A 22,933-nucleotide genomic window follows, 5' to 3' on the forward strand; every position below is an offset into this window, starting at 1 on the left:
GAGACCACTGCTCCAAGGAAATTATAAGCAGTTGGAGGAAGTAGTATGATGTTGTTCGGTTGCCTCAGTACAGAATAGGTATTTATAAGAAGCTCAAGAGGAAGCAAAACTATTTTATAGTGATAGTGGCCAGGACAGTGTTTACGTTTGGGTTGGGGGAATGAATCTCCTGGAAAGGAGCATAAAGGAACTTTTCTGGGGTGATGACATGGCCTTGTATATTGATTATGGTGGTGGGAACATGAGTGTGTATTTTTGTCAAAACTCATTCAACTCTACAGAAAGTCTGTGCATTTTACTTTCTCTAAATTTCACCTGAATTGAGAAAGAGAGGAATGCACTTTGAAACCTCGCTCTGTTTCTCAGTTATTAATTTGGGACAGTTTACTTAAATGAGCGTAACCTATGCTCGGTGTCCTCATCCAGATGCTCCGGAGCAGCAGCGAGAACAGCTCAAGTCTGATGGGGAGTTATGAGAACAAGCAGCAGTCCCAACCCTGCCATTTTCTCTCGGAAATAACTTCTCTCAAAGCCACAGTTTACTCAGCAGCAACCTGCTGCAGATGTCACCCCTGTCGCCCCACAGAGTTGAATCAAAGAGGTGGGGCTAAGAGTCCTTTGAGAACTAAGACGTGCTCTACCAATGCCAGCTATATTGTGCTGGGAAGCATTTCAGCAGTAGACCGCCCCCTCCCGGAGGTGGAACGAATGGAAAAGAGCAGTGCCCTCGGGATGGATCGCCCTCCCATGCTGGCAGCGCCGGCGTGGGGCTAATTCTGTTTCTGCTCTTTCCTGTTCTCACAGCTGGGAAGGAGCTGTTTGGCCTTGACACCCTTCAGAAAAGCTTGTGGATCCAGCTCCTGGAGGAGATGTTCCTGGGCATGCCAAGCGAGTTTCCCTGGGGAGACGAAATCATGCTTTTCCTCAACGTGTTTAACGGGGCTCTGATTCTGCACCCCGAAGACAGTGCCCTGCTCAGGCAGTACGCAGCCACTGTCATCAACAGCGCGGTGCACTTCAACCACCTCTTCTCCCTCAGCGGCTACCAGTGGATCCTGCCCACCATGCTGCAGGTGTGGGGGCCTCCTCTCCTAACCACAGTATTAACCCGAGTACCACTCACCTAGCAGGTCTACGAGACCTATACTGAATTTTTTTAGTGACAGAGTTACCTTCTTTTGTGGCCATAGAAAACACCAAATGAAACCCCCTAAAAATGTCCAAGATGCCCCAGACCTGGAATCTGCTTTTCCATTCCTTCTAGGCCAGTGAGTCTCAAAGTATGGTCTCGGGACCAGCAGCAGTACCGGCGTCACCTGAGAATCTGTTAGAAATGCACATCCCTGGGCCCCATCCCAGACCTACTGGATCAGAACCTCTGGAGTCAGGGCCTGGTAATCTGTGTTTTAACAACACCTCCAGGTGGTTCTGATGCCTTAGACTATTTGAGAGCCATTATTTCAGTGTCTGGCCAGTGTTCAGCTGGTGTCTCTCTGAGAGACTCTCTGACTTCTATCTGAATAGGGATTTTCATTGCTATTAAATTTAGTATGAAGGGATTGAAGGAGGTGAATATCGCAGGAACAGTTCCTTTTTACTCATGTCTAGTGTGTATCTGACCACACTTAGGGGTACTGAATAAAGTTCAGATAAGACCTAAAGGCTCATCCTAGTTCTCTGGTTTTATGGAAGTTTTTAATAGAAGTTATGAAAGTATTACATGCTTGTGCAAAGTGGAGTTCACTCAACCTACTGGGCAAGAAATTTACTTTTAATGTCACCAGGGCTCTCTGTCCTATTTTTAAATAGTTGGAAACTTCTCTATTTTTATAACATTTTACTGATTACTAAAAACAATATGCTCATTACGAAACTCAGAAGAAAGAAAAGTTGAAAGAAGAAAATAAAGATGACTTATAATCCTCCCTCCTACATGGCCACTGTTTACACTGCTTGAAAATCCTGGCACGCTATCCTGCCTTTTTAAAAAAACAAGAATTGAATCATACCATATATTCAAATTTGTTGCCTACTTTTTTTATGTAACACTAAGAATACAGTGGCCAATTTTTTCATGTAGCTACATTTAACACTATCGCATTTAAAAAAATAACTGCATAGCACTCTGTTGTATGCACTTAACCAACCCCAAATTATGAGTAATTTCAGTTGTTTCAAGCCATTGCTATTATAAGCAACCTTGCAGCGGGTATTCTTGTGTATACATTTTTGTACACTTGCCCGATTCTTTTCTTGAGATAAATTCCTAGTCACAAACTTCCTGGGGAAAAGGTATATTCATATTTTTTAAGGATTTTTATGTACAGGACCAAATTTCTCTGAAGAAAGGTTATACCATTTTGCCTCCCCTCCACCAGTTAATGAAAGTACCCAGCATCCTCCATGCTTCCCATGAGGCACTTTGTGAATATGTGGCACCTTTCCACAGGTGTACGCGGATTATGAAAGCAACCCCCAGTTGCGTCAGGCCATCGAATTTGCCTGCCACCAGTTCTACATTCTCCACCGGAAGCCCTTCGTGCTCCAGCTGTTTGCTAGCGTGGCCCCTCTGCTGGAGTTCCCTGTGAGTAAACTCTGTGGAAATAAACAAAGACCAAGCAAAGGAGAAAAGCAAAGGCTCTTAATGCGCAGCTTCCCATAGCAAGGGCATCAGGCACCCCCACTTATGTTTTGACAGGGACTCAAAAGCAGACAGAAGAGTGAGGAAACTATAAGGGGAAAAGGGAAGGCTTTGGGGATGCCATGATGGAGGCTGTCGTCCTGGGAAGCTGTAAGTGGGCTGACAAGGAGCGGGCATCCTATGTGATGGGTTATGGGTGCATCTCGGCTTTCTATGATTTGTCCTAAGTTGGACACAGGAACAAGGATTCGGGAAGCTGTCAGTGATTAATCAAATCCTGGCTCTTTGGGGGCCTGTGGTTACAGGGATTATCATTTGGTTTCCATTAAAGCTAGTCCTCTGATTTCGAACAAGCCTGATGTACTGCAGGCTGGCTTCCTGGGCTGGTTTCTATAGACAATGGGTTTAGGTTAGTTTCCTGGGCAGGTTACTGCAGACTGTGGATCGGAGTTCTGTTTTTGTATGTGGCCTGGCTATTGATCATTTGTATAATCAGTCTCTCAGGTCTCTTTCTTCAACCAATGGGATATGAAGGCTATAAATCATTTCTTTCAACAAGGAAATCATTTCTGTTCAACATTTCTTTCCAACCCTCATGTCAGCCCCTAGAATGTAAATAGACCAATTCTTCAGTTTTTTATACTCACTTAATGAAAGGATAGAGAATAGAATACGATCAAAAAAGGAGCTCCTGATTCTCTTTCCCTTCTTTCATTCTCTAACACTTCCCCAATTTGTTTTTCTTTTTCTTCAGGGCATTTATATCACATCTTATGCCATACATGCACTTGCTTCACTAATATGTATCTACCACACCCCACAATAGAATGTAAACTCCATTATAAGCATAGCCTTTGTCTGTTTGTTGTTTGTTTTTAGTTGTTGGTTTGTGTGTAGGATTGTTTTTGTTTGCTGTAACCTTATACACAGAATGTTGCCTACCAAAGAGCAGGAATTTAATGATGAATTATTATTTTAATAAAAGAATAAAAACCACTAAAATAGATTTGAGATGTTACCTATCCCCATTTTGGAGACTTGTTATCAAATAGGATTTATAAAATTCCCAGAGCTGTTCAAATAAACATCGGTTAGCCCAAACATATTTGAACTATTCAACTAACCCATTATAAAATTTGCCTTTGCAAAAGCTGAATCCTACAATTGCAGATCAAAGGAGCCCCTGGCATAAAGTTTTCTGGCAGCTGACATATTGCTGTATTTTTATGAGTTTACACAAATGTCTCTTTTGTACCAGATTAGCATCTAACAGATCCCATAAAAGTCAGAAGTCCCACTGCAAAATCACAGAGCAGCATTGTTGGGTGCAGATTTATGTAAGCTGCATACCAGATGGATGTTGTAATTATTATCGGTGGGAGTGATGGCATTCTTGATCAAGCCATATTAATACTGAGATGGGGATCAATAAACTAAAATTGCTTTTCTTTATACAGGATGCTGCCAATAACGGGCCCAGCAAAGGGGTGTCCGCTCAGTGCCTGTTTGACTTGCTGCAGTCTCTGGAGGGAGAGACCACTGACATATTAGACATCCTAGAGCTGGTCAAAGCTGAGAAGCCCCTTAAGTCTTTAGGTAGAAGCAACATTTATCTTGACATTTTTTTGTCTTTGTAATTGTTCTTGAAAATAACTCTCAATGGAATATTTTGACCTAAATCAAAACAGCACAAATAAATGAAACAGTGGTGTAAATTGAACGAGTACATTTTCCTATCTCCTGTTTTTCTAAAATTTCTTGTATACGTTAAAGAGTAAGGAATTCTCTGCCATGAAAATTGCATTAAAATGATGCTTAGGAAACTGCTATCCTAGCACTACAGTTTCCAGAAATTTGGGATTTCTTGGGCAAATCTAAGTGAATAACCCACCAAGATGGTCTTTCATTGCCACAGAAGGTTAGAAGCCATGTATGACTTTGAGCCATCCAAGTGCTATTTTCTAGGAGGTGAGATTTTTAAAAACTCCTCCTCCCAAAAGCACTTTTGTTTTCATTTCATTATTTAAAGGTTAAAAAAAAACTTTCAGTCTCTTTAGATGAAGACATTAACAGTGTTCACAGTTTAAGAATGAAGTCTAATGAAGAAATGGCTACAAAAATCTAACTGGAAAGAAAAATGTGAGGAGTGGTAAATTCTTTATTCCTGGCAGAATCCACTCTGATTGTGTGCCCTCATCTCCGTCCCTTCAGATTTCTGCTATGGAAACGAAGACCTGACGTTCTCCATAAGTGAGGCCATTAAGCTCTGTGTTACGGTGGTGGCATATGCTCCTGAATCTTTCAGAAGGTAACTGCAGCCCTTTATTCTGTGTCTCATGATAAGTAAATGCAACAAAGAAAATAAATTGGATGAATACAAGGGTTGTGTGTGCTAATATCAGCCTGTAACATTCAGGCAGGTAAGTTTTCAAAAAACAAATTTGTGAACCTTATCATAGCCGAGGTTCTGAAAAATATAGTAAATCTTCACTAATTTGAAAGCCCCTAATTTAGAACATGTGCAGCAACTAAGATGTTTAGTCTTGTTTTGAGAATATCTTCACATGTAATACAAATTAATAGCAAATAAAATTTTAGAATAGACATTTACTTGAGGAAACTCCTTCCAAGAAGCAATAAAAACTGTCACACAAAGAGCAGGAATATAAATTTTGTCTGTTATTTTGCTAAGTGCAAGGAATTTAAAGGACCCACATGGAAAGTGTCTTCCCAATTCGAGGATGTTGACTCTGGTCTGAGTTACATACTGATATGCAAATTGAAAGCTCTATTGAAATAGGGCTTCTAAAGGCAGAAGCAAATGCACCATACATAGCCTGCCTTTGTGCAGTGTACCTCCTTAAAAACACTAGAACTGCATTCCTTTAAAATGTTCTATAATTCTGGTTCAGTAAACCCTTTGGCCTCTCCAATTATATCAACATTAGGCAACCCCTCCCTCTCTACTCCTCAGTCTACCTTGATCTTTTTATATAATACTTAACCCGTAAACAAAGCCCTAGATTGTATGCTATCATATTCTTGATGTATCTGTATCTACCTTCCAGTGTCCAAAATGGTGCCTTATTCCATGGAAAATATAACAATAAACATTTATGAAATGAATAAATCAAACAACAGGCAACTGTTTCAGTTTTGCTATTTCTCTTATTTGTAATTCCTTCCTTGACAGCCTTTTATGGTCAGGTAATAGTATGAAAAAAAAAAAAGGGTGAGATTAGCCATAAATATCATACAGCTTCTGCCTCTATTTTCTCTTACTTTTGAGAAAAGTATGAGCTGATAAATTGTTCCAGAGTGTTGATCCTCTGTAAAGACTGCCAGGTCTCCGTAGGTTACCATCTTTCTGATGTAAATTCAATGAACTGAGACAACAAATTCCTGTCACACAAAGAACAAGAATATAAATCTTGTCTATCTTCTCAGTTCCAAGATGCTGGCTCTGATCTAACCCAGAGTCAGTTCCATTAATTGACCTCCTCAGACCAGGTGATGATCTCATGTTCTTGGGGTGAGTTGTGATGCTGACTCAGGCTTGACGTGAGAGAGACTATGACCAGTCATTCTCATGGGGAAGGAGACCAAAGAACTAGCACCTGTCCATTCAAACCAGTCCAGCTCCACCTAATAATCAAGCCTATCTGGAAATATCTATAGATCAGGTGATTTATGGAACATTGGATAGGAAAGTGAAACTGATCTGAAAGTAAAATATTGTAACCTACTTAGGATGTGAAAATTGCTTGAGGCTTAAAGATTTACACGTGACTTCAAATTCTTAATTTTCTCTGTCTGATTGCAGTCTTTATCATCAATTTCTTATTCTCTCATATTCCTCCTTTTGGTTATCAATTAGTGTAAAATAATGTTGACCTGACTATTGCAGGTATATACTATTTTATCCCAGTGGTATTTTGACTCTGACTTTATAAATACAAACATCTTCATCCTAATTATAAATTTAAAGGAATTAATTTTAAAGCTAATTTTCTTATGCCAGTATAATTCTTTCACTAGCCATTTTAAGTTACAAATAAGCCACTTTCAACTTTTAATTTTTTTCATTTTATCACAGTTATTTTCATTGAGATAGTTTTCTTTCCATGTAAAATTTATAATAAAAATTCAATTCATTGTGTAGGTTTTAGGGGAAGACTTATTTTATTTTGGACTATATAAAACTTTGCCAGTTAGAGGTTGTCATTTTGAGCTTTTTTGCCTCAGGTTTTGATCGTTATTTTCTAAATCAAATTTCAATCTTTGGCTTTTTGTTCTCCATGCTCTTCAATATGACACACCCAGTAAAACTAGAGTGTAAAATGTGACTTGGTTTCCTTTCTGTTGACATAGTCTTCAGATGCTGATGGTCTTGGAAGCCTTAGTCCCATGTTACCTGCAAAAGCTAAAGAGGCAAACATCACAGGTGGAGACAGTGCCTGCTGCCCGAGAGGAGATCGCTGCCACAGCTGCTCTTGCAACATCCCTGCAGGCTCTTCTGTACAGTGTAGAGGTCCTCACCAGGTAATCCCATTGGCAGGAATAGCCACAGCCTTAAACAAAATGTCTCTACCGAAAAGAGGAAGAAAAAGTGTGATGGCTAAAAATGTCTAGAACCTATATTTACAGATAGCTGCTCAAACTTAGTCCTTTAAGGCTTAAAAGTACAAATATTTCTTAAATTGTTTGGATAAATAGTGCTAATTATTATTATTGTTGTTGTTGTTGTTGTTACCATTATCATCATTATTATTATTCCATGATTGCTAAACACACATTTGCATGTAATTTGCTGAGCATCTGTAGTGGGTTTAACCCAGTGCTAAACAAATCTTTTGTAAAAGGGCCAATTTATTGAATATGAAAATGTGATCAACATTTTTATTGACTCTCATTTTATGAAAATGTCTGCAATTCAAACTAAGCATTCTTTTATTATTTTACTGTTTGTGTTACCGAACAGCAAATTGGGGTCCTGCTGCCACACCCAGCATACAGAAAAATAAACATCAGAACAGCAAGCCTTAAGGAGTTGCTAAAAGCAATTGTTCTGAAAAGCTACATCACCCCATGTCTCTGTTGCTGATAGAGAAGCAGTTCACCTAATATAATAAATACTTAAAGTAAACCCTGCACATGTAAAACTAAATGATTCAAACCTATTTCTAAATGACTAAATTACCAACTTATAATAGATACTATTTTTACTCACTTCCCTGAGTAGTCTTAGGTATAAGGTATAACTTTGCTTAGAAAGGGTCTTTCATTCTTCAGTAGTCTCTCACAAAAATGGAGTAGTGTTTCATGGTGTTGGTGGCAAACATGGTAGGAACACTTTTACCTTTTACTTATTATTTAGAATGGTTAACTTTCTGGTACCTGTAGAATTTAAAAGGGTGCTCTTAACTCTCAGTTAATATAGGCTTAGAAGTCTGATTTCATAAATGTCCAGTTTGAAGAATCGTAGTTTGTTACTCAGAACCAAGTGGAAGAGCTTAAATCATGGTGAGCCTATAGACCCTTGGGAATAAATGTCCCCTTTAAAGTGCATCTCAGAACAAAAGCATCAAGAGTGTGACTGAAAAGCCCAAAGCTAGGTAGCCTGTCTTTTTGAGACTCTACCTTAAAACTTAAGGTGAGTTTCAGTAACTTGAGGATTTCATAAATGTTTCCATTCCTGTTGTCTTGCGGTGTTTACTGTTGCAGGCCCATGACTGCCCCGCAGATGAGCAGGTGTGACCAAGGTCACAAAGGGACCACCACAGCCAATCACACCATATCATCTGGGGTGAACACCAGGTAATTCACTGGCCTTATTTTTCTTTGGTCTCTCCATTTCATACAACCTGAATCTCCACTGTTGGGCATGAAAGAATCCTGAAAATAGTCAATATTAAGTGTGAAAATCTCCAAGAAAAACTAAGAAAATGAGAGTTTAGCATTCAAGAAAATACCAAGGCTTCCTTTGAAATTGTCAAAGAGAAACCCAAGCCCCCTTCATAAATTGGCGTTTGTATCAGTTTATTTGCATGAACATGCAAGCTGTTCTCTGCCTACCGGGTGGTCTTTGAACTATTCCAGTGTTGTTTCATTTGCCTCCAAGAAACAGGCAAATAAAACAATAATAATCAGGACGTGGTTCCTCACTTCCAGGACAGTTACAGAGAGTCAACTTTCTTTCATTGGAACAGATTTTCCACAAATATTTCATCCAAATTGATTTAGGCCCTTCAATGGTGCTTTCAGGATTGTTGACTTAATCTCCTTCCCTGTTTTGGCGTAACCCAAACACTGGCTATACGAGTTAATATTTTACCTGCTCCATTCTGTCAATGTTAATCTCTGAATTGTCTAACACACGCATACATACACACACGCACACACACAAGTTTAATTTGCTTCTTCCTCCAAGGAAAAGTTAAAACGGGACAAACCCAAAATCAGTTTGTGAGAATGTTCTTTTTTCTTAATGTACAAGAGTTAGCAGAGAGCTCTTAAGGAGAAACTAATGTGCCAGTCTTGCTGAAGCACATTTTGAAGTGTGTATTGTTATTTATGTAAAGTTAATTTCCTGCTCATTATATATTTTTATATTAAAAATAAAACAAATTCCAAATCCAACTATAAGTCACCTGATGTGATGTGACCTCATGCCTCAATTTCTTATATTGGGAAAAAAATGATTATACTTTAGTGATATTTAGGGTCTAGATTCAACTACTGGATGAAAGATATATGGAAAAAGAAGGTTTCTAAAGCTCTGTTATCAATCAGTCATAAAGCAAACTATCTCCACAACTGAAAGGAAACAGCCATATTTCTTCCTCTGATTGCCTAAAACAAGGCATGTGGTATTAAAACTATAACTTAGATTCACTTAACTTTGAGAGTTTTTAAAAATTCTCTTATGGCTACATTTCATGACTTCGTATGTGTTTTTATAGTATCTATTTTCCTACATTGCCCTGGCTGGTTTAGCTCAGTGGATCGAGCGTCGGCCTGCGAGCTAAGTGTCGCTGGTTCGATCTTCCAGTCAGGGTACATCAGAGAAGGAAAACTCTGACTCCAAAAAACCTCCGCTGCCTTGCGGCATACCTCTTCAGGGGAAAGGCTAAGGGAGTAAACCCCGACAGAAAATCCGGAGCCGGAGTCCCTAAGGCGGTTTGACCTTGTAGTCAACACCGGCAACTCCTGCGGCGCACCTGAACCCAAGCTGTATCGACTCCGTCTTTCCCTTGGACCCTTCAGCTGCGAAGAGAGGGGGGGTCTGCTGCATGGGCAACAGCAGACCCTCCATATCACCCTGCCCAGGCTCTGTAGCTTCAGCGTCATCACAAGATGTCGATTCAACACGGGAGGAGACAGATACCATGTCACTCCCGAGTCGGACTGCACAGCCATTCTCGGCGGTGCAGATAGACTCTTAAGAAGCTACACCATCGTCTCTCGAGACGGACGGCTGCCGACGACGACATAGTAGCCAAATGAAAAATAAAGATTTTATATTTTGGGATTCGTATGTGTGTATTTGTGAGTTTATCAAAACGTGTAGCTTCGGGGGCTTCTCAGAAGAACAAGTGCTTAACAAGCCCCACCACGGGGCCTCTGTTCTTGCTCTGATAGTAATGCAGACCATTTTTCTGACTCCCAGGTACCAGGAACAAGGCGCCAAACTGCACTTTATCAGGTACGGAAAGACAGCCCTCATTTCATACTAACACTGACATCTTGTGATGATTACCTTTGAGCTGGATTATGGTTCCATTAGATTTCATTTATTTAGCGCATGGCATACTATTTCTGGGTAAGTCCTCAGGCATTGTCTAATGTCAAGCGACTACAATTTGGGATGGCAATCTCTTCTAGGATGATACACTTTCTTTATCCCTCAGATGAGTTTCTCCTAAGTCCTGCCCTGATTCGTTAACTTTTATATAATATGAGGAATCTTACCTTTTGCTTTGATTTGATGCTTTTCTCAGAGCTGCCATACACATACCTTTTCAGACCCCCAGTTAATCTTTTCTTATTCCCCAGGGAAAACCTTCACCTGCTGGAGGAAGGGCAAGGCCTTCCCAGAGAGGAACTGGATGAACGAATGGCTCGGGAGGAGTTCAGAAGACCCCGGGAGTCCCTGCTGAACATTTGCACAGAATTCTACAAGCACTGCGGACCAAGGCTGAAGATCTTGCAAAACCTGGCTGGGGAGCCCCGGGTGACCGCCCTGGAGCTGCTGGATGTGAAGTCCCACATGCGGTACCGTTCCTCGCTCTTCCTGCTCCAGTGGAGATGCAACTCAGGCAGCATGTCTGGGTTTTGAAGGGGAGGGGGGACCCCAGGATAAGAGTGGGATACTCAGATTGATTGGTTTGCAGTGGCTTGGATGCGTATTATACAGGGCCCTCTGGGAAAATATATGTTAATTTCATCACAAAGGATCTCAAGATGGACGGGGGAAAATGTTCTTAAGCACAGAAAAACACATTCCATATAACTGCTCCTTACTAAAAATGTGTGAAGGGGAACTTCCATCTCCTGAATTCTTGAAAAAGTAGCTTCTTCCAAATACTCTTTACTGCCTAGATGCTAATTTTTCACAAGAATTTAAACTATTCTCTGTATTATTTTACATGGAAAATACATTGCTATTTTCCGCTCCAGGACTTGCTCTGCCCCTACACCACCTGAGCCCTGCAGAGAAGTGAGCAGACTGTTTTTTCATTATAACATCATGGTTCATTTGCATAAGCACAGAAATGATACTAATCTTAATCTTTAATTAATTAATTTATTTATTTATTTTAGCACTTGTAGCTCTGAGACACACTTGGCTTGGGTCTGGCTCCGCATTGTGTGTGATAAGCCTTCCAAATTTTAAAACAGTGCCCTGGTAAAAATTCTGAACTGGATGAGGCCCATCATCGTTTCAGAATTTTTGCCCTGGTAGGCCCACGAGAGGCCGTAGAGTAGCATCTCTGTATGCTCATATTCATTCATCTTATGGAGATGCTATCTCAGTTGTTACTCAGATTATAAAGTCCGTGTCTATATTTTCAGATTCCTTAAAGAACATAGTTCCACAGGATCTTCTGTACAGATTTGCAATAGTTGTAAGTGGTCATAAGAAGTCCTGGAAAAGGAAAATTCCATGGATAATAAAATATTCTCCTGGAATATCTATAAAGCTAAAGTTAGAGTTAGGTGCTAGCCATTTAGCAAGAACATTGCAGTTTGGCAAACACACCAATTTCCTGATTATTCACCTTCTTTTGTAAATAATTATCCCTTGAAAATTTTAGAAAGTACTAAGTGAGGGAATATGACAGTCCAAAAATGTCTAAAAATCACAGGCTCTTTCCCCTCCAGGCTAATTTTACACTGTCTGAGAGGGTGACACACACCCAGAACTCCAGAGCTTCATGTGTGTGCTTCATGTGTGTTCACACTCCCCAGCGTGCACTAATGGGGAAGACTTTACTTCATACTGATAATTTCAGTTCCTAGCTGGGAAAGGGGAGGAAAGTCTGGAGTGTTAAGATCTGGTTCCCAGTGCTCCATTCACTCCATCCCCACTCCTTTCCCACTTATCATGGCTAGCGGACCCAAGTAATTCTGTGAACAGAGCAACAGCACATTCTGAGAATCAGAGAACCACTACTGCCAACGGCCATTTTGTGGGAAAAAAGGGCAAAGATTCCTAGAAGGTGAATGAGAGACACAGACAGACAGACAGAGAGATCATGATCATGGGCTAGTTAGTAACTGTCCTATAATTTGACCATCTATATCTACACTTTTATTTTATTGTTGTTCTATTGCTGTTGCCCTGATTTTCTCCCATTGCTCTCCCCTGCCCTACCCAACCCCCTCCCCACAGTCAATCCCCACAGGTCATTTATACGTGTTCCTTAATGAGACCCTTCCCCTTCTTTCCTCCTTTATCCCCCTCCTCCCTCCCCTCTGGCCCCTATCCTACACTTTTTAAGGCATTTGGTGGAAAAAAAGGATGAGTCAGAGAGTCCTCTAGCTCCCTCTAGATGCCAAACCCTATTAAATGTTAAATGAGCTGTAGCTGTTATTTAGTTCAGTGCCTGGCACTGAGTGAACAGAGTCCAGTAGATACTAATGCTGATGCTGGACACAGGGAATGTAAAATAATGTCCTGGTCCTTAACATGATCACAGTCCAATACAAGAGGCATACATAAGAAAATTACCTTAATGCAGTGTTGTAAGTACTGGATATCACATGTGTATTTCTATATTTATCATTTTACAAAGTACTTGAGGCAACTTAGAAAATTCCATGATACAAAAGCGTAGAATATACAAATTAGAGTCAGAACAATGTAAAAGATGATCAGTTTAATTATGTTTTTGATAAGATTAGCACATGAAAGCTATATGACTTGATCATATTAGGTGCTCTTCATGAACCATAAGTTTGACTTTGAGCTTCTGAGTTATCAAAGCAACAAGGGGGAAATGACCAATTAAAAATCATAATGTCAATAAGATAAAAAATAACTGTTTGGTAAAACATCACTTTTTAAAATACAAAGAACAAGAAATGTCTCCTGGTTGGTGTTTGTTAAACAAAAGAGCGGTGTGAGGAGCAGCATTCTCAACAACAACCCATAGTACACAAGATGCCCATTTCACTTGGCTGGAGGCCTGTCAGTACTGAAAGTTGGCATTATGTCGTAATGCAGGTCACCAAGAGCAATCTATCAATATTTGGAGCACAATTACTTCAAGGCCTGGATCTATTGGGAGGTAGGCAAACTTTTTACTGCCAGGAAATAGTGGACTAAATGTCCTCTATTAATGCCATTTCTCACAATGAGCTTTGGATAAAAATGGACCGTCCATGATCTCTGGCCAAATAGAACTATTCTATGTTGCTGAGTAGGGCCAGATCCATATGCCTTGACCCTGCACCAATCAAAGGGTATAATTAAGGTTTTCGCTTATAAATTAAGTACACATTTGGATATATGTAGAAGTCAGAGATAAATATATAAATTTTGGAGTTGTGGGCAGATAGGTCATAAGAATGAATAGTATTACTCAAGGAGAGAGGGTGATTTAAAAAAAGAAGAAGAATGAGATAATATAAAAGATAGAGGACATATTTGCAAGAAATATTTGATTTTAGCCAAAGAGCCCAGAAGCAGTGTTGACGCAATCTGTACTGCATTTGCAGAATATATGGTTAGTTGACTGAAAGGCTCTCAAGAAAAATATTCTTGGTTAGATAGAGTCTGTGCCCTAAGGGAATTTGTTGCCTCACGTGCCCAACCCAGAGCTGCCAAAGCAGCAGAACAGCAGGAGAGTAAGGTCTGAAAATATGCTCTCTCTCCTTCCCTACCTACCTCTCTCCTACTCTCCTTCTCCTTTTTTTTCTCTCTGCCTCGCAATGGGAAAATTGCTTTTGTTCTCATTGGAAAAGGATCATAGGAATGTTTTTGTTAATGCTCAAAGCAAATTCATTTTGTAACATGACCAGCGATTAGAGAAATTCAGGTAATCATTCATAAAATGACTCAAATTCAGCTCTAAATGTTGTTTTCCCACTTAAAATAGGTAGATAATTTCCCGGTGTTATCTGTAAAATAATAAAAGTAACAGACATACTCATATAGATAAGCATTATGACCTCATTGTATAGCTTATCTGAAAAGTAAAGAAATCACTTTTGCACAGTACGTTTGTGAGAAAGTGACCAAAGAATGTACAGGCTATTTTAAATGATTTCTTTAAAACACGCACATTCATACAGTTTCCAGAAGGACGATGGGAATGTTCAGTCTGGAGAGAGAACAAGTGGGAATGAAGAGACAGTAACCATTTCTTGATAATAAAGGGTTGCCATGGAGAAGAGGGATTGAATTCCTGCTTCCAGATTCAGCCTAGGAGGAAGAAACTGAGGCAGTTTGGGGACCTAACATGAGGAGAGTTTCTCATGGTGTGGACCTCCAAAGACGGGATGAGCTGCCCTGTGCACTAGGGACATCTTCGTCCATGGCACTAGTCAGATGGGGCAATCGTAGAGCAATCTAGGAGTTAGAGGTGCAATGGCTTGGCTGTGATTCCTAAACCAGAGTACCTGTCAGAGCCTTCTGGGGAGCTCTTCAACTGTAGATCCTCTCAAACATTTATCCTGCCTCTCTTGCAGAAATCAGAGGAAATTTCTCCTTATTAAAATTCTGTAGTTAATACATGAGAAAGGAATGATAGAATATTAGCATTGCTACTTCTAATGAATAAATGGGTCTATGTAATTAATAATGGCAGCTGACCTCATAATAAGAGAGACGACTAGGAATCACATGCCTCCTGATGAAAGTACACATCACCTGTGAAATGCACCTGCCAAAAAAGCAAAACCTAATCTGCTCTAGCCCCTAGATCCCTCCATTGAATTAAATATGGGGTCATGGACTAAATTAAAGACCCTATGGAAATTTCATCAGCAGAATCCAGAGTACAGGAAATTCTATAGAACAAATAGCTCATTTCTTCAACAAATAAATTATCAAATGTAAAAAAAAAAAAAAAGCAGAAGAGTGGGAATGTACAGATTTTAAAAACTTGAGACATAGCATCCAAGTGAAATTGATGGCCTTATTTTATCCTGATTTGTTATTGTAAAAAGTTTATTTAAAAATTATGAGCTAATGCGCCAGAATGTTCTGGGTTCAGGGAGTTGGTGGTTAAAAAGCAGGGGATTAATTAGCATGATGCTTTGTGGGAAATTTTTCACTGAGGGGCTCCAAGCTTATCCTTAAAAACAAAAACCATTTTAGGTTGGCAGAAATTGCGCACTCCCTTCTGAAGCTGGCGCCCTATGACACCCAGACAATGGAGAGCCGTGGGCTGCGACGCTACATCATGGAGATGCTACCGATCACCGACTGGGCAGCCGAGGCAGTGAGACCAGCCCTCATCCTCATTTTAAAGAGATTGGATAGAATGTTCAACAAAATTCACAAGATGCCCACTTTGAGGTGAGGAGGCCTCCTAGGCAGCTGTTGCTATTGCAAGCCTCCCACTTAGAGTTTGTCCGTTTTTAAGGTAGAGAATCAATCTAGAGTTGAACGAGTGGCTGGAAAGTCTTCTGTCAGAATAGAATATGTGCGTAGCGAATCAGATATGTGAATGCATAAGTAACAGGGTCTACATTTTGAAGAAATAACATACTTAAAAAATATTTATTTATCTTGAAAAATCTATTACTTTCTAAGCTATTATGTTCCTGATCTGACATACATAAGGAATTTGATGTGTATTCTTCAATTCCTTTTGAAATAAAGCAGGATATGCCTTATAAATAAAACAACTAAGGAGAGAAGAAAAATTAATTTGATGTTCGAAATATACTGTATTTAACATGCCAAGCTTTATAATAATCAGCCAAGCAGTCGCTTCAAAGACCCTAGGACTGGTAACAGATACCTAATTTTCACCTAACTAAGGTGGTACTCAATGAACATTATTACCATTTAATCTCCATATCATGGCCTGAAATATCCATTGGTAGCCTTCCTATGAGCAGATGCGTCTGAAACCATCTATCTGGAGATCTGAGCCCAGCTTGGAAACCTATAGCCATAGTGAACAAATGGTTCAATTGATAAATGCTAATAAGCTCACTAAGTTGGAAATTTCAAATTTGGGTTAGTGAGAGCATTTTCTGTTCTCTTAAACCAAACCCCAAATCAATTCAACTCTTACCTTAAATATTTGTAGCACTTAGTGTTCTATTTGTCAGAAATTTTCCATGTTTTAGTTTGTGCTCTTCTTCATTTACACAGCCATCAAGAAGTGTTGAATTTATTTTTAAAAAAGAAATTGAAAGATTTTATTCTAATCATGAATGGTTCTTATGTTCTTTTATACCATGATGATGAATGCCTATACATTATTCTCAGTGGTGTGAAAATGCTTGTCTTTAAAGTACTCCTACTTGCTTTAGTGGTCCCAATGGAACATTTGTGCCTATTGGCAAATGGCCAAAGTCTTGTAAGTCTTACAAAAGGGTGCCAAATAAATTATTTTTCTTAGGTAATTTTGTATCTAAAGATGTTAAACGTCCCCATAGGCTGACTCATTTGTCATATAACTAAGCCCATTATGAAAAACTTCATGCTTCCTAAAAGTAGATCTCTGGGTTGATGATTAGACTTGGTCAATTATAAGCAGTTTTTCTTGGGGTGCATGCTGTGAATTTGGGGTTGCTTTGCATTTAATTTGTTCAGGTGATCTCAATTCAATAAGAGAACTGTTGATTGCACCTGGCCTGTGAGGTACTTGGTCATAATGGATGTCAATATACCCCCATTTATGAACATTTCCATTTTGTCATTACAAATATTTTATTTTGGTAGGAAATACAAGCTTAAAAAATTATCACCAGGGTAATATTTGAAAATAGTGCTGATAACGGTAAGGCCCAACCTGTTTTTTTGGGGGGGCCACAGGCAGGATTCATATGACAATTGCAGACTAGACTGAAAAATTCTATTTACTTAATTGAATTATGTATACTACCTTTTATATTACCAAAGAAAGCAACCAAAAAAATATCATTTCTGAGGAGGACAAGAGAGAACACTTTTTAAATAGACTAATTTATTCTAATGTGATCTTTTTGGCTGGAGGTAAGCTATATAAATTTAATTAGTTACAGCCTGGTGTGAAGGCTGATGAGATCAACTGGAGTCTGCTACATAGATTTCAGAAACGCAACCTGGGGTCAGATTAGTTCTTCTGACACTAATTTACCCCTGTGATGGGTTTCCTAAAATGATAGTCCTCTACCCTCCCTCAACGGAAAACCAGGGAACTTAAAATGCAACCCATTCATCATCTCTGTTTCTTTCTTCAATAGATTTTGTGTCATTAGTGGAGTGGGGCAGGAGCGCCTCTGCCATGTTTTCAGTATCTTCTTCCCTTCCCAGTGTGCTCTGTGATTTTGGAACAACATGGGTAAACCTCATCCCGTGTGAAGCACTCTGTTGTCTCGGACACCCATCCCGTCTTAGACGGCGTCAGAACCACTGTCACGTTCACTTGTTTCAGACTGTCTCCAGAAGGGAGCCGAGCTGCTAATGGCTCCTATATTGTATTCCAGGCGACAGGTTGAGTGGGAGCCTGCCAGCAATTTGATTGAAGGGGTTTGTTTGACACTTCAGAGGCAGCCAATCATATCCTTCCTGCCTCACCTTAGGTCACTGATCAATGTCTGTGTCAATCTGGTGAGTAGCCAAGTGGCAATCTTATGAAATTTTGCAAAATTTAACTCTGCTATTGACTTCTCTGAATTGAAGACTTACAGCTCAACCACTTTTGTGCCCCTACCGACCCATGGAAACAGACGACTCAGGTGACATGGAAAATAGTGAGGTATATTTCAAGGTGGCGCGTGGGGAGACGCAGGGGCCCGTCCCGGTACGCACGGGATTTTGGTGCGCTGCTTCCCACGCGCTACCCTGACAATTCACCTCCTCACGCTGCGCTGAGAGCTGAGGGCTGCCAGTTGGAGAGTGGGGTGGCGGAGACTAGGAGGCTGCACAATTGGCTAGAAGTTGAGGGATTCTGGGGTGGGGGAGTTTAAAATGAAAAGAGGATTTTTTTTTTTTAGTGCAACATGACACTATGAGTTGGCCAGTCTAGGATTTATGTGAAGAAAAATAAATTTTTTATGATTTATGTAATATCTAGAGTCTGGTCCTGACAAGGTTTTGTAGGATGTGGAGACCATGGTAGAGCATTTCATTGAATGGGATCTGCTGCTTAACTAGGTCAGCGGTAGACCTGTAGCTGGAATGCCTAGCGCAAGTAGAGCTGTGGCCATCCTCATTGTTGTCCGTATGTGCTCCATCCAAAACTGTTGACTGCATTCCTTGGAATCCACAAGTAAGTATGTGCAATCTCCTGATTAGAATAGTGTTTGGCTCATCTCTCATTATTTACGTAGTTAGTTGTAAACAACATTCTACAAAACCTTGGCTGAATCCAGTGTAACGTGTGATCTGACTCCAGACATTACATGCCTTCAGCAGAAGGCAACAAGAACATACTGAAAGTAACATGCCCAACCTTCAAATTATTATTATTATTATTATTATTATTAAACGAGACTCCCTTAAACGGTTGCATGAAACTGCAATAGTCAAGGCTGGTCATGTGCTCTGTTTGTATTTCAGGTGATGGGAGTGGTAGGACCCTCCAGTGTTGCTGATGGATTACCCCTTCTTCATCTCAGCCCTTATCTCTCACCACCTCTGCCCTTCAGCACAGCTGTTGTCCGGCTTGTAGCATTGCAGATACAGGTGTGACTGCCTTACCTGTTTGTCACGCTCATTCAGTTGCTGGTTGAGGCACCGGATCATGGTGCTCTCTTTCTGTTTTCTGCAAAGGCTGGGCAAAACCTGTGAGACAGAAGTGTGGACATCTCCAAACTTAGACAGGTTTGGAGCTTCAACCCTGAGCTTGGCCCTAAGTTGTGCTTCTGTAATTCTTCTTGAGATCTCAAAAATAGCAGAGTCATTTAATCCTGCTCCAACACCGGGCACCATATCGGTCATTTAAAATGTTGCAATACTTTAGGAAAATGATGGTTCACAGATAATCAGCGCACACTTATTAATTAGAAGAGACAGTAATATTCAAAGTCTGGTTTTAAATGACTTGTAGAAAGAATTGCAATATAAAATTCTTTCAAATGTTATTACTAGAATTTGAATATTTTCTTTGTCTTTAATGATTGTGGATTGAATATTGTGAGTGCTTTTTTTATTCTCCCACTTATCTTATTTCTGGAACTTAATATAATCATTCCCAAGGCAAAATGTGCAGAATGCAAACTCCCCTGCCTATTTCTGCGTGTTACCTAATTTTAATGAGTGATAAATCATCAGAAAACTCTGTGACCAATGGAAAGTATACACCTGATGTAAATGGATATCTGACCCATCCATTTTCTGACAGCCATGCTTGGCGGTGGTCCCTCATCCAGAGAATGGGAAGATGATAGAAAAAAAATTAAGCAACAACTGTGGCTGCCATATGGAAGGGAAATAATGATATCCCAATACACTTTAATAAGTTGGAACAAAGATCATTTCTTTCTTTTTGTATTGCCCATTGTTTTTTGTCTTGGAGAAGGCCTTATCCACGGGCCAGAGGGCTTTTAAATAACTTCCAAATGGAACAGGTGCCAAGTTCTCATTTTCTTCCTTTCCTTTTGTCTCTAACATATTTACTAGTGGACTCATGGAGAAAATTAATGGGGAAATGTGATTGTTTTGTGCCAGACTATAATTTTTCATTTAATATTCAAAATGTTACTGGTTTTTAGGTATATAGCTCTCAATCATGTCAAGCAAATAATGGTAAGGTATCAGTTTTGAGTGAATCTTGGATGCTGCACAGCTGACCATTGAACTCATAGTTTACAGGAGCAACCAGCAGGAAGTCACCGTCTCCGTCCTGCTGTGTTAAAGCAAATGTACTGAATGGGTATGTGGGGTCAATTAATCTCTTTTTCTATTATTGCTGCACAGGCTTTAAAAGAAGATTTCCCTTTAAGCCATGTGATCTCCCCATTCACCAATCAAGAGCGAAGGGAGGGGATGCTTTTAAATCTACTCATCCCATTTGTGCTCACAGTAGGATCTGGAAGCAAAGGTCTGATTAATTTAACTAAAGGAACTTTATTGTTTTGTTTTCTTAAATGTCAGGTTTTTGTTTCTCTTTCTTTTTCCCACAACGGCCTTCACTGAAGTCATTCTGAATGATTTCAACAGGGTTACCTTAGGAAATAGATTTCTTTTTTCTTTTTTCTTTTTCACGTTAGCTACCCTGGGTCAAAAGTTTTTCTGCTCCACTTCTTTGAAGATACATTGTCCTTAAAATCATTTCAGTACAGCAAAAAATCAGGAGACCATTGTTTCAATTAAGAAAGCGGTATTAACTGAAGTACAGTATAATGTGGATGGACAGGTGAATGGACTTTATATCCCTCTGCCACTGGTTTTAGCATAATCCTGCCTCTGCCATTAAGTCCCAGTATAATTTTATTACTCTTCTTTCTTGGGGGATTTTTGTTTCAGATAAGTTTCTATCAAATGTAAAGACTGTACATTATGAGTATATGAGCAGAAAAAAGAAAGGAGATTGAAATGGTAAGCAGGATATTTGGCTAAAAACACAAGCCCTAGGGTGCTGACTGTGGAGAAAACAGTCCCAGGAACAGCTACTACCCACAGGAGAAGCTGTACTTTGAGGGGAAACACCTGAATTTCTATAATAGTTTGGAATTAGTAAGAGAGGTGAATGTTTCTGGGTCGGATGTGAAAAATCCACCTTGTGATTTGCTTTTCTTTCCGCCTCCCTTTTCTGAACTCTGGCCCTCAGACAGCCCGTGGTTGGAGCAGCCTGAGGTGCAACTGTTACTGCAGACAGTCATCAACGTGCTCCTGCCTCCGCGGATCATCAGCACGTCCAGGAGCAAGAACTTCATGCTGGAGAGCTCCCCTGCCCACTGCTCCACCCCGGGGGATGCAGGGAAAGACTTGCGCAGGGAAGGGCTGGCAGAGTCCACCAGCCAAGCAGCATACTTGGGTGGGTGCTTTCTCTCTCTCCCCTCCTTTTTCTCTAGATACACAGGCACACATGTACATATATGTATGCATGTGTGTGTATATATAAGAATATACATACATATTTAGTTATGTTTCACATTGACTCAAAAAATATTTTAAAAGACTTCAATCAAGAAAGTATTTAAAGAATCCCCTTGAGCAAGTAAGAAGCATCACCCTGGCAAAAGAGTCTGGTTTCCTTCAATAAACATATGCCAAAGAACAAAGTACGTTCATATTTGTGGTGCTTAAATTACCTGGTCATTTTGATAAGAGCGTCTGGGCCTGTAAGGAAGGCATCTGCAGTAAGAATTCCTCCTTGCTGACTAAGTGTGAGATCATTAATGAGGTTATCAGTAGCTGTCATCAGATCTCGACTCAGGCTAGTGCACAAGGACACTGCATTGCACAGCTCCTGGGGTGTATTGGTCTGTCATCCATTTGAATGGATCCCCTGGAGCTGGGCAGTACACATATTGCACAGCAAGACATGTGGCCTTGCCCTGGCCATTGTGGCTCAGTTGGATGGAGCATCATCTTGTAAACCTACAGGTCGCAGGTTTGATTCCCTGTCAGGGCACATACCTAGGTTGTGGACTTGGTGCCCAGTCGGGGTGCATATGAGAGACAACTGATCAATGTTTCTCTCTTGCATCGATGTTTCTCTTCCTCTCTCTCTCCCTCTCTTCCCCTCTCTCTCAGATCAATAAGCATGTCCTTGGGTGAGGATAAAAGAAAAGAAAAAAAGATGTGGCCTTGCAGTATATCATGCCCCTACCAGCTATTTCTCTTTCCTTACATACAATATGATTTCAAATCTCCATCTTGATCTTCACTCTGGCCAGGCCAGTCAACTTGTTCTCTGATAAGCTTTCTACTTCCCTTCCTCTCCACTCCTGCTTTTCTGTTAGCCTGTCCCTGCCTTAACTTGTTCCCGATCCATGCAGCACTGGAAAGCCACTCCTTGGCCCTGAATAAACTAAACCAGAGCACTGATAATAAGGAACATGCCAGCAGAAAATCTCAAAAGGAGGAAGCTGAGAAAATCTTGCCTTACATTTTTCAATTGACAAAACAGATCTTGGGGGGCGTATAAGGTGAATACCTACATGCCTGTGAAAACAGGTCCTTTGTGTTTCGAGTGTCTTAGGTGCCTGGACTGCATTACAAAGGGATACATTTGAAAATGATGTGATCGACAATGAGAATGAAAAAGGGGGAGGGGGGCAAACAAAGACGCATGCGCCCAAGATCTACCCACGTGGGGCTTGGTTGCCAGAGGCATGAGAATATAGGGCTCACCTCAAATCTAGACTGCGGGATGAAGCCCTGTGCGAGGTTTGGGATCATACAGAGGGTGATGGAGAAGGAGTGCTTCACATATAATACAAGGATCGGAGAAAACACTTAAGTGACTATTTTCAGCTCTCTCTATTTTTCTGCCTTTTTGATAAAGGCAGTTCCTTTGGTCCCTCAGCCAAGCCACTGAAGCTCTATTTCAAATTTATTTTGAGCATTACTGTGCACTCAACAGTGTTCTTTACATTATATCATCATGTTACCTTCTCATAATGACTCTAAGAAGCAAGTGTGTCATTTTAGGAGTGAAGAGACTAAGGCCCAGA

At 40.3% G+C, this 22,933-nt stretch overlaps 1 protein-coding gene across 3 annotated transcripts in view; it reads left to right on the forward strand.

Annotated features, from left to right (window-relative positions):
* Positions 1–22,933, forward strand: part of UNC80 (unc-80 subunit of NALCN channel complex) — a 174,985-nt gene that overhangs the window by 132,324 nt on the left and 19,728 nt on the right. For all 3 annotated transcript variants that reach the window (XM_090283247.1, XM_090283255.1, XM_090283261.1), the window contains 13 exons: positions 805–1,073; positions 2,450–2,584; positions 4,099–4,237; positions 4,853–4,949; positions 7,013–7,183; positions 8,366–8,458; positions 10,311–10,346; positions 10,697–10,915; positions 15,468–15,668; positions 17,795–17,918; positions 18,870–18,995; positions 20,229–20,352; positions 21,082–21,288. In XM_090283247.1, the coding sequence (XP_090139373.1) occupies positions 805–1,073; positions 2,450–2,584; positions 4,099–4,237; positions 4,853–4,949; positions 7,013–7,183; positions 8,366–8,458; positions 10,311–10,346; positions 10,697–10,915; positions 15,468–15,668; positions 17,795–17,918; positions 18,870–18,995; positions 20,229–20,352; positions 21,082–21,288 (1,941 nt within the window). The remainder of the gene's footprint in view (positions 1–804; positions 1,074–2,449; positions 2,585–4,098; positions 4,238–4,852; positions 4,950–7,012; positions 7,184–8,365; positions 8,459–10,310; positions 10,347–10,696; positions 10,916–15,467; positions 15,669–17,794; positions 17,919–18,869; positions 18,996–20,228; positions 20,353–21,081; positions 21,289–22,933) is intronic.

The sequence above is a fragment of the Furipterus horrens genome, unplaced genomic scaffold, assembly GCF_987537825.1.
Source record: "Furipterus horrens unplaced genomic scaffold, mFurHor1.1.pri manual_scaffold_1, whole genome shotgun sequence".
NCBI lineage: Eukaryota > Metazoa > Chordata > Mammalia > Chiroptera > Furipteridae > Furipterus > Furipterus horrens.